This window comes from Monoraphidium neglectum, assembly GCF_000611645.1.
Source record: "Monoraphidium neglectum strain SAG 48.87 unplaced genomic scaffold scaffold01805, whole genome shotgun sequence".
NCBI lineage: Eukaryota > Viridiplantae > Chlorophyta > Chlorophyceae > Sphaeropleales > Selenastraceae > Monoraphidium > Monoraphidium neglectum.
Window position 1 is genome coordinate 1 of NW_014011823.1, and position 11,846 is coordinate 11,846.

The following is an 11,846-nucleotide window of genomic DNA, read 5'->3' on the forward strand; positions in this document are numbered from 1 at the left end:
CAAAGGGGTCATTCCGCCGGCTACGGCTGAACTTTTCTGTGTGCGCGGCAGTTGACGTCAAAGTCTATCATGCGCTCGATCGCGCGGACACGCCACGCGGTGTTGCCGCGCTCGGCGGTGTCGTGGAACGTCTTGGGGGCCTCGTTGTGGCAGCGGCCGCCGCCAAGGGCCTGCTTGCCGCCCACGTTACTGCGGGATTGGTCTCGTCCAGGTCATACGTGGTGAAATTCTTGGGCTCTGCGGGGCTTGACACGAGGTGGATTGGGTTGCTGGGGGGGGAGGGGGCGACACACACACTTGGTCGAGCCTGCAGAGATACTGGGCGCTTGGCTGCGAAAATGGCGGCCGAACGCGCCCCTGAGCCTGCTGCCAGTGTGGTAAAGAGCTGCTGCGTGTTTGTGAAAAGGGGCTCAACTGGTTCCGTCGAGAGCCGATTTGCCGGAAGACGGTCGATGCCCTGCAGTAGACAGCACTACGCGCGTCGCCAAGCATTCCGACGCCGCCAGCGTGTTGCTTGTCGTTGTGCTGGCCACGAGGCCCTAGGTCGAACTTCCTGTGCTATAGGCCTGCACGTTTCTTACTGCCAAATCACAACTACTGTGCGACCAGCCAAATCATCAGCATGCAGGGTCAAGTCGTCGTGGGAGGTTCAATGGCTTTCCGCGGGCGGCTGCGGCTGCCCTGCAATGGTGCGCTCTGTGTGCTCCAGCCGGTGTGTTACAATTTTATCTTGACCCGGCGCGCGCCTGCGCCCCCCTTCTCCCCCGAGAAAAAATCGCGAAAATGTGGACACTTGCTACAGTACTGCACATCCCCTGTGGGATGATGGTGGTCACTTACACCTCCAGGGTGAATGAAGCGTTTTGATTCGCGAAATAAGCATGGGAGGCTTTTGTTCACCTCCCTGAAAAGTGCTGTCAACCTTCTCGGCTTGGCATCATGACATGAGTGCAAAGCTACTGGAGCTCCGGGCGCCGCCCTGTACCGTGCAACATCACACCGTAACATGTTTGTGCACACCATACGGTACTATACATACGGTTTAGCAGCAGACCCCACACGCACGGTGACCAAGGTTCCCACACATCCTAATATCCTAATCAGGGGCGAGCGTATGAAACGCTGCATCGGCCGAAGCGGCGCTGCTGGGCCGCTGTGCCAGCAGGCGCGAGTGCCCTGAAATGAAGGAGGCCGATATAAGTTTATATGCCGGTTTCCAAGGCCAGATGAGCCGTGTAGAGCAAAGCCCGTCAGCGTCTCCCCGCTTCAGACACCAAGACGTGCCTGTTGCCGCTCGAAAGATAACACTTGAAGCAGAAAGTTTCGAATCCCGCGCTCACGTGAGCGCATACACGGTTGTCACCCGAACCAAGCCCTTCCATACCCGGACACACTTCAACATACACACGTCGTCTTCCATTACCGCACTTTAGTACGTAAAGTTCACTTTTATCACCAACAACAGGATATGGGTTTGTGGCGATCAGCTCGCAGCACAACAATGGTTGCTGCACAGCAATGGTTGCTGGATCTTTGAACATGTCTGGCATCGCCACGACCGACTGTCTGTCACTATTGCACGGACACCATTGGATGGGATTGTAAATGTCATATTATGTAGATGGCTTTTGGCGCAAGAATGCAAATAGTTGTTGAACCACTGCCCGGCAACGGGTCCTGTGCTGCAGCAGCGCAAGTCAGGCCTGGACGTAAAGGCTCGACACGCGCTCGCTGGGTGGAGGAGTGCCAGGACGCGGCTCTGAGGATGTGTTTGAACACTACCTGCCGGCGTGTGTGGCGACTATCACGGTTGGGCGCCTCTGCCAATACAGTAGTCGCGGGTCTGGGCACGCATACTGTATCGGCCACAGCTGCAGACGTGCAGGGCAGCTCCAGTGCAGGAGGAGCCGTGGTGGCCGTTGTGGTGCTTTGAGGAGGTGTGGCCGTCGCTCAATTACAGCAAACAGGCGAAGATGCTCTCCTCAAGGGAATGGCACCCTCACCACACAAAGGTCGCCACAGGCTCCAACAGGGGCAAGAAGGGCTTGCCCCCCTGCCTGAGCATTACTCCCTCTTGACAGTGATAGGCCCCCGTTCATGCTTTGCCGCCGCCAGCTTTCCGTGTTTTGTTTCATTTAATACGCACGGTTAGCTCTACCTTGCTGCCTCCTGATGGGCTGTTGAAAGGGCGTTGGGTTATTGGTGCCCAGCGTCATGCGGCGCGCCCTGATGAGGCACGTCCCGGCTGGGGGGCAGGCTTGCAACCCAGTGTGATGTGAGGTGCTGCAATGACACCAAACCACCAATTCTATTCTATTACCAAGACACCTATGCAGTTCTTATGCAGCTCCGCCAGCAACGCGGCGGGTTCAACACTAGTGCTAATCAGGGCCGAGCGTCTGTAACGCTGCATCGGCCGAAGCGGCGCTGCTGGGCCGCTGCATCGGCAGACGCGAGTGTCCAGAAATGGAGGAGGCCAATATGAGCTCATTTACCGGGTTTGAAGGCGTGATAAGCCGTGTAGAGCAACGTCGGTGCGCGTCTACCCGCTTCAGGCACCACGACGTTGCCGCTCGAAACACTTGAAGCACTCTCATGGTAGTATCGCGCTCATGTACGCGCATACGGGGTCGTCACCGGCACCAAGCCAGCGACTTCCATACCGGGACAGGGCACTTCAACACTCACACGTCGACTTCGATGTACATACTTTGGTACTTACAGCTCACTTTCAGTACTGGAGATGGGTTTGTGCCGGTCATCTCGCAGCACAACAATGGTTGCTGTCACACAGCATGGTTGCTTTATGATATGTGTGAACACGTACGGCATCGCCACGATCGACTGACTATCGCTACGGTATTGCGCGAACGCCACCAAAACAGATTCACCAATGCATGTATCGGCGTAGATGGCGTTCGACGCAGGAATGCAGGTGGTTGTTGAGCCGCCGCGACGTGTCCTGTGCCACAGTGCTGTAGCACAAGGCAGACCTGTGCGCTCGCTGGGCGGAGCAGTGCCAGGACGAGCCTTTCAGGGTTGTCTTTGCACACACCTGCCAGCCTCTGTGGCGACTATCATGGTTGGGCGCCTCTGCCACATGGCGGCTGTGGGAGAGCGCAAATCGGTCACAGCTGCAGGCGTGCAAGGCAGCTCCGACGCAGGAGGAGCTTGGTGGCCGTTTTGGTACTTTGGGGAGGTGTGGCTGTCACTCAGCTACAGCAATTGAATGGAGATGCTCTCCTCAATGGAATGGCACCTTCGCGACGACAACGTGCACCTTGCGTTGGCATACCGTGCGGCAGTGGGGCTGTGCTCTTGGTGTGCCGGCGTGGTGGTGTGTTGAGGACTCCACCACCTCACTATCAATGGCAGATGCACCCGCCTGTGCGAAAGACCTTGGCCGAGGAATGCAGTGCACTGGCTGGCAAGCACACCTGACAGATATCGCATGAGGAACAACTAAATCAGCAGTGGCTGTCGCCCAACCTACACCATGTTTAGATGGCACGCCGGCGCAGCTTAAGATGCACACCACTACCGAAACGAGACTATGGTGGGGGGCGAGCCTGAACCTTGAAGTGCCGCCCCTCACGTTGCGTCTGTGAGAGGGGTGCACTGTCATCCCACTTTGCAATGTGATTGACGGCCACGCCAACAAAACGCACCTCATTGCGGTGTGACTGATGGACCGTGTGATCGAGGTTGAGGTCGCCACGGGCCCCAAAAAGGACAAGTGGGGCTGCATCCCCCGCCTCGGCACTACATACTCCACCTCTTGACGATGACAGGCTCCCATTCAGGCTTTGCGGTGGCCGGTTGGCTGTGTTTCTTTCTTGATTACAGTGAGCTATATGTTGCCCCCTCCTGTGTTGCCCGTCGGCAGGGTGTCACACCCCTGCAGGGGTGATGAACGCTTGCTTGGTGTGTGGTGAGGTGCTACAATCACTCTCAACCACCAAGTGTATTATTCAAGCAAGACACCAAAGCAATTCTTATGCAACTCCGCCAGCAACGCGGCGGGTTCACAACTAGTGGTAGGGAAACTGTTGCTTGCCGCACACTCGCCACTTCCCTCCTGTGAGACGGTGACGGCCGACCACAATTCCAAGGTTGTTGAGGTATGCTTTTACTCTTGGGGCAGAGATGGATAAACTCCGTCGTATGTAGCATGCAAGGCAGGGATACCCCACTTGCTTTGTGGACACCGCTGCATGCCACATTTGCACATTTGCCGTGTGGGTGTCTATCGAAGGGCGGTGGACTCCTCCAGTCGCCACAGGGTAACGGCATACTCCTGACTGCATGCATGCGACTTGGATGTTTTCTCTTTTGTTTCTGCTTTCTACCTTTGAAGGACCCTGAGCAGCCTCCCTGATGGAGCTGAAGCCCCGTGTTGAATGACAAAGCACATGTTGACATGTGGCCTGGCAGCAGTGCCAGCAGGCCACCCTACTACGGTGACCGGGAACAGTCATACCAGGGCCCCCTGGCCATCCCCAGGCCCTGGCATGTTGCGACAAAGATTATATGTGCACCTGGCCACCTATGCACCAAGTGTGGCCTGTGGACAACGCCATTTGAGACTGGAGATGGGTTGTGCAGGATTACCCGTCAACTAGTAAAGCTGCCGGGTTGAGAACATGGCCTGCACCTGCAGTTGAGGCACAGCCCTCTCAAGTGCTCCGCGCTTTCATAACATTCATGCAAACAATATCTTAGATCCGAGTAAAGGTAGCCTCTGTCTCGTGAGGAGCGAGGTCATCGGACACTGATTCAGTCGCAGTGCGGCCAATGCCTTCCGCCATGCTCAGCATGCGGTGCACGATGGCTTTTTTGACTGTGATTTTACTGCTGGTCAGCATGCTGGGCGGGGTGCGGTGCGCCAGGTGCGCAGGCTGCTGCGGTGTGGGGGGGGGGGGAGATGAGGAGGGGCCCTCTGACAAGAGCTCTGCAGCAGTGCGTAGGCCCAGGCCACAGATGGCGAACACGTGGCAGACAACGAGGTCACGCTGCTTTGCAGCAGCAGCCCCGGCCCCTAGACCATGGGAGCTTTCCCCTGATTGTCAACATCACCTTTGGTGACCCCCAGACACGTGCTACTAATTGCTGGCGTCGCAGCCGGCTTGTGTGCCTGACCAACCCAGCTCTGCGCACAAGCCTGCATGCCTGCACTTGCACTGTCTTCCCAGCCAATGCACGCGCGGCCTGCACACGACCACTTGTCGATCGCACCCCTGGAGGTCTAACCTCCTGCTGCAGTCGCCTGCACGCGCTGCGTGTGGGTAAGCGCTGCATGTGGGTAAGCGACAATCTGCTCCAGCACTGAACCCCATCGCTAACCCTTACTTTGCCTGCGGCATTCCACGCAGCCCTGAAGCAAAACCCAAAAAGACGAAGCTGGCAATAGTGAGTGCTGCCTTGGGCCCTTGCAACCTCTGGAGTGCACAGCTGTCTTTGTTGACGAGTGCGGTCGAGCATGGCCCTGTCGACGTGGAATAACAACAATTAGAATGCCCACCCAGCTGCTTGCCTGCACTCCACACGTCTGGCATGCATGTGCAAGGCCAGCACCCTGCAATTTGTTGAGCAACCATGCGGCGCCGCACGTCTCTTGAATCCCTGTCACACAATGCTGATGCTACTAAGTCATATCCCGTGAGCCTGGATGGCTCCAGGAGCGGTCGACCGCGGGATCTTGTAACAATCCTGATCCTAATCCACGTCCCTCCACGCATGCAGTGCACGCCTGTAAAGGCTTTGAACAAGTGCTCCAAGGCCGGTCCAGCCGTCATGGACCAGCTGTGCAGCGAGCTGCTGGCACCCGCCAACGCAACGGCTGACAGCAAGGTGCGCGCAGGCGCGCGCATAGCATGGGCCCATGCGTGCATGTGGTAGCTCTTGTGAGTTGCCAGGTGGCTGTTGTATTGTCTGGTACGTTGTGGTGTTTGCATGTGGCACAAAGCAGGCAGTGAAGATTGTTGTGCTGCATGGTGGCGCATTTGCGAATTTCTATGAGCGGCTAGCAGCACTATACACTCACGTCACGTCCAGTTGGAGCAATAGTATTCACCCACATGGTCAAACAGCAGGTGTAGCTCTAGAGACATGGTTCCGCGTCAGCCCGACCTCGCGCAGCTTGCCCATCACCACGCCCCCCGCGTTGGTTGCACTTCACGACCTTCCCAGGACCCCACCAAGCTGCGCTACGGATGCGGCGTGGCCACTGCCGCCCAGGTCAACAAAGTGTCCAGTGACCTGGCAGCCCTTGAGCCCAAGGTCAACGCCGCCGCCGCCCAGGCCAGCTCTGCACAGGCCGCTGTCATGAAAGACAGCAACCAGTTTGCGGCGCTGCGCGCCGAGATGGACGCACTCCGTGTGGCAGTTGCCGCGCTCACCGGCAACCCGCAGGGAACGCAGGCAAACACGTCTAATGGCACCGACCCAGGCATTGCCCAGCAGATCGCTGCCCTTGCAGCAGCCGACGCGCGCACCGCCCAGAAGCTGGCCTTGCTGGAGGCGGCAAACCAGACCGCAGCCCGGGAGATTGCAGCGCTCACCGCCCAAGTGCAGGAGCTGAAGGCCGGCGCCGCCAACGCCACCGACCCGGCAACCATTGCCCGGGAGATCGCGGCGCTCAAGATCACCCTGGCAGCCACCAAATCGGCCCAGGAGGCGGACGCGGCGGCAATCTCCCTGACCAACGCCACCGTCGAGTTCGTCAAGTCCACAGTCACCTCAGGCGCGGCGGCCGTCGCGTCGCTCAACGCCACCCTGACTGCCCTGGAAGCCACCGTGGCTAACGTGACTGCCATTGACTTCAACAACCTCAATGCGGTCACACTGGGCGGCATCCCTGCGACGCGGTACATGCTGGTGGTCCCAAAGCTGGTGCTGTACAGAGAGTCCGATACAACCAGGAACGGAAACCTTGGCGGCCGGTCTGGCGCTGATGCCCTGTGCAAGGCCTCGGTGTTCAAGCCCGCCGGGGCCGCGCAAGCGCGTGCGTTCCTATCGATATCTACAACCGACCAGATTTCTGATTTCCCCACCCTGTACAAGGTTCCCAGCAACTTGGCTGTCGAGTCTTTGAGCGGCGTCGTCCTGGCCAGCAACTTTGCGACCTTGCTGCAGGGCAGGATCCCCAAATCCTTACTGGATGCAGGCGTGTTCACAGGCCGCGCTAACTGGTGGTCGGGCTCTGATGCTTTCGGCATGGCAGACGTGGCTAATTGCGGGGGGTTCACTAGTGCCTCGAGCACTGACATCGGCGTAGTTGGCACGTCGATCGCTACCTCTGCCAGTTGGGCGATAAGTACCACTTTCGATTGTGATACTGACGCCGACTTGCTGTGCATCGCGTTCTGACGCCTCAGCAGCTGCACAGCTTCCAGCAGGCTGCAGGGGCAGCCGGGTACGTTACGGTTCTAGTAGTTACCACGCAGGCCCCATTTAGGGCTCAGCGACGCAGGGCATAGCCGAATCGGCCCCCCTAGGCCTGTAAACCGGCACAGAAATTCGGCGCGGCGAGAGGATGCAGATGCACGCCCCTAAAAATACAAACGCGCGCCGGGGGACCCGCGGCGGCCCGGATCTCGCCGAGATCGCGCCGGCATCTCGCCGCCGCCGCGCGCGCATGGGGGGCCGGCGCGGCGGGCCGCACGCGCCAGAGGGGTCGGGGCGGCGCGCTTCAGGCTCTGAGGCGGTCGGCCCCCACATACGGCGAGGTTCGGGCGCGCGCGCGCGGGGCGTCGCCGCGCGGCCGGCCACGGTGACTGATGTGACTGATGCGCGCCACGTGCGCCTCGCGTGTGCTGTGACAGCCGTGCAGCCTTGCAGTCCATGATGTGATACCACGAATAATGACCTATGTCCCACGCGTGGGTGCGTGCACCAGTGCATGGACTGATGGGCGGGGCAGTAAGCCACGCGCGCTGTGTATCGGGGTGCTTGCCACGCCAGTCACACACGCAACAGCACCGTCGCGTTCCCCCTGCGTTGGCCCTCCACTCCAACAACTTTGCGGGAGCGCATCAAGCCCGGTCTCCAGCCGTCACCGCGCGACGCCGCGTGGCTGGCCACGGTGACTACCTCCGAACCTCCCAGGCCAGGGGCGTGTCAATTTACGATTGGCACAGCACATGCGTGCCTCACCAATGCAAATCAATGTAAGCGTGTGCCCGGTCACACACGTTACCACCGCTCACCGCGGTGTCCCTTCGTCCGAACGGCCCCGTGGGCTCGCCATTATATTCTTGGGAGCAGCACGATACTCTTCCGACCTCGTGTGTTCCGCAAAAACCACGCCAAGCCGAACGACAAAAAGTCAACCCGTGCACGCAGGTCACGAGCATCCGCGCGGCTCACGATTTAGCACAGCGCGAGCACCATCGAAGGCAGTATGATGATGCAAAGCGCTCGGAAGCAGCAGCACCACCACTGCCAGCAGCACTATGGCTAACAGCAGCCGCTGCAGCAGGCACGAGCGCCAATGCAACGGCTACTGCGGGTAGCCTGTGCTCAACGAGGGTTGCAGCAAGCCTTGAGGGCAACAGCACAAATGCAATCACCGCAGCCTGCGCCGACCAGGGGTGCACCCGCCCCCAGGAAAACACGTGCTTGACAGGGTGCACATTCCTGGTGTGGTAAACACATTGCCACTTTTGCAAGCCACATTTGCGATCCACAACTTGGGAGCCCACACGGCTCCACCAGCAGGTGACCTGAGTTCGCTGGCGCGCCCATCCTTCCCCCTGTCATCCTGTATCTTCTCAGCTTATGCTCAAACATGAATGATCTCCTGGGCTACGCCGACGGCCGACAAGCCGAAGCAGGTCGCATCCACATACATGCAAATGAGCAGACGCGCTGTGAATCCTTGCACACCCCGCCAATTCGGCACAAAGCATCGCGCCCGGTGCCAGTCCAATCCTACGGCCATCATGTGCTCCCCACCCACCCCACCAGCCCGCTAGGCGGCATGCCCATTTAATGAACTGTGTTACGCGGTAGGCGCAGTAACGCTAGGTTGGCTTGTGGTTTGCATACATGCACACGACCCGCGTGCTTGTTCGGCTGGCTTTGCCCTCGCTGTTGCATAGAGACACTTACCAACAGGCTGTCATGCACACTGGGGGCTGCTGCACCATTGCCTCCCATGCTCCCACTGGCAGCTTCCGCTGCCAGGGGGCAGGTGCCTCTTTGTCACGCTAGTTGACTTGCATGCGCGCATTCATCAGTCTGGGATGCCAGCCCGCCCGGACCCCATTGCGCACAGGCGTCCAGTGTGCACGACATCTTCGCCCATGCTTGCCACGCTTTTGGCCTAGCCGCGCGCCCGCGCGGCTGGTCTTGGCTTTGTCAGCAACCTGTTGGTCAAGGAGTAACGGTCACGTTCTGTAGCTGTGCAACAGCGTCGCCGCCATGGCCAAGCACAGAGTAGCAATGGACAAAGGTTGGGCTGGTTATCCAAGCCAGCAAGCTGCACGCATACGGTTACTGTAGTTGCAGAGGATCACCCCATGGGCAGCGCACCGCGCTAGCTTAGACAGAGCGCACCAGCCAAGGCCCATGAAGAGCACGCCAAATCGATCCAAGTGCACAAACATGTCAGCGGCTGACCTTAGCATGCATGACCCCGCCGGTGACATGCTCGCCACCTTCGACCGCCGACCGCGCCGGTCTGCAGCACACGCCCATGTTGTGGAGCCCGAGCCGGGCGCCCACTGCCCAGGCAGGGTTGCTGACCGGGCGAGACCAGGCCTCGCCGTGCAAGAGCACCGTGCAACCTTTAGCGGGCCCTTCCTTGCTCCTCAGCAGTGTCTGGACCCTTGCTCCTCAGCAGACACCATATGATTTGATCAACAGTCTTGAGCGTCACAACCAGAGAGCTGTGTGCAGCGGCACGCGCTTTTTGTTCCAATAATCAAGATCCTATTTTCATTCCAAATCCCATTCCCATTCCTATTCCTGCAGCGAGAGACAGGGTTTCCACGGAAGCGGCCCTTCCGTGGATTTCAAATCTGGCAACAAGTTGTTTCGTCGCTGCTAGCGAAACATATCAATATGCATATGTAGTGCAGAATACTAATATAGATCGTCAGTATGATGAAGTGGGTGAAAGCCGCGCGATCGACTGTGCAGTATGTGTGGGGCTGTGCAGGCTGACCATGCAAAGAATGTATGTAATGGTTGTTCCTGCATGAGGATGAAAATCGCAAATGCCAAACGTCATGATCTTCGCGCCATCGCAAAGTGTGTTTGACCCGCCGGCACGCAATCAGATCACAAGCGCAGAGGCTGCGCAGCTGTGAAGGGTGACGCAAAGCCTGATGTTACATCCAGGTCCTTGCCTCACAAGGCAGTTCTGGCCCCAGGCTCAAGACCCTGTGCAGCTGGTCCTCAAAGTTGCCTGCTCGCTCCTCCCAGCACCAACGAAGCCCCCGCCCCGCCAGCCCTTCACCTGTCTGCCGCGCAGGCCACGGCGCCCCTTGACACCGCGAGCTCCCACTCCGACCCCGACCACCACAATATCGGGAGAGTCAGCAAGCCGGCCAACCCAGCCGGCCAACGACGACAGCCAGCAGGAAACGACATTCATCCGCCGCAGCGCGCGCACGCACGTACGTTCAGCGTCTGCGTGCTCTCGATCGAGGTTCCACCCGCCTGTCTGCCGGGGGTCTTGAAAGGATCCGCCAAACCAGGGTCGGCCGCAAATCTTGCATCGTCTAGAACATAGGTTTTACGCGTTGTCCCGTCGGGCCTGTCGACGTAGCGCACCAAACAAACATTTCACATTAGTGGCTTGGTGAAGCACAGCCGGCCCCAACGACATCCAACACCTGTCTGCCAGCCTGTGCTGACGGCCCCGTCCTGGGCGCAGCGCGTGCCAGCTGATTGGGACATGGTGGGATATGCGGCCGCCGCCCGTACATCGAGCTGTGTACCCACACATCATTATGAGGGCAACGGCTGGCGCAGAACCGTGGGTCGAGTGCTGCAAGGCACCTTGCTTACCATTGAGGCCTGCTGAAACATACCAGGTTGACCATATGCAGTTGGTTATGACAAACAAGGATGCAAGTAAAAGTCATGGAAGAGAGGTATCACATGCGAAGCATCGTCACCACAAAACCGTGGCGGCCTTTGGCCGCGAGCGGCTGCAGGAACCACCGCACGACCATCACACACACACACACACACACACACACACACACACACACACACACACATGTGCGTGCTGCGACGCCGCCAACGCAGCCCGCTTGCTGCCCTGCCGCCCGTTAGTTGGCTGGCCAAAGACGCGCCCACCGGTGTCCAGCCCCCTATCCCGCCTTCTTGCCGCCACTGCTGCTGCCGCCGCCCTCTGCCGCGGCGTCTTCTTCGGCCACCGGCTCATTGTACCGCGCCCCGTGCTGCATCAAAAACTCGAACGCGTCCTGCCCCTCCTCCCCCCTGCGCACAGAGTGCACAACCCGCATGCAGTCATGGTGTAAGAAGGTAGGGTCGTTTCAAGTGCACAGGACACGTCAGCAGTGTGCGAGGTGTGACAATAGGCCGCGCGTTGATGGGGCACAGCCGCAACACTCTAAGTTGCCAATCGTCTGACAGAGCAAGCGTCTGCCCTGCTGCGCGCAGGCAGCACAATCAAGCGAGGCGCCCCTGCGGGGCGGCCCAGCGAGATTACCGTTGTATGGCCAGGAACACGGGCGTGATGTCATTGTGGTCCCCCTGGTTGACCAGCGCCGTCACGTCCGCCTCGCACAGCCCGCCCAGCAGGGTGGCCAGCATCTCCGCGTCGCCGCTCTTGGCCGCCAAGTGGACAGCGGTCCTGGTGGTTGGGGGCC

At 59.3% G+C, this 11,846-nt stretch overlaps 2 protein-coding genes across 2 annotated transcripts; one reads left to right on the top strand and one right to left on the bottom strand.

Annotated features, from left to right (window-relative positions):
• Nucleotides 1–5,793: 5,793 nt before the first annotated feature.
• MNEG_9057 (hypothetical protein) lies at nt 5,794–7,368 on the top strand (the record flags this gene model as incomplete). The annotated part of the gene is made up of 2 exons (XM_014042470.1): nt 5,794–5,850; nt 6,190–7,368. 2 exons carry the CDS (start codon nt 5,794–5,796, stop codon nt 7,366–7,368), a joined length of 1,236 nt encoding a protein of 411 aa, XP_013897924.1.
• Nucleotides 7,369–11,324: 3,956 nt separating this feature from the next.
• MNEG_9058 (hypothetical protein) lies at nt 11,325–11,790 on the bottom strand (the record flags this gene model as incomplete). The annotated part of the gene is made up of 2 exons (XM_014042471.1): nt 11,325–11,454; nt 11,687–11,790. The coding sequence occupies 2 exons, from the start codon at nt 11,788–11,790 to the stop codon at nt 11,325–11,327; spliced, it is 234 nt and encodes a 77-aa protein (XP_013897925.1).
• Nucleotides 11,791–11,846: the final 56 nt, after the last annotated feature.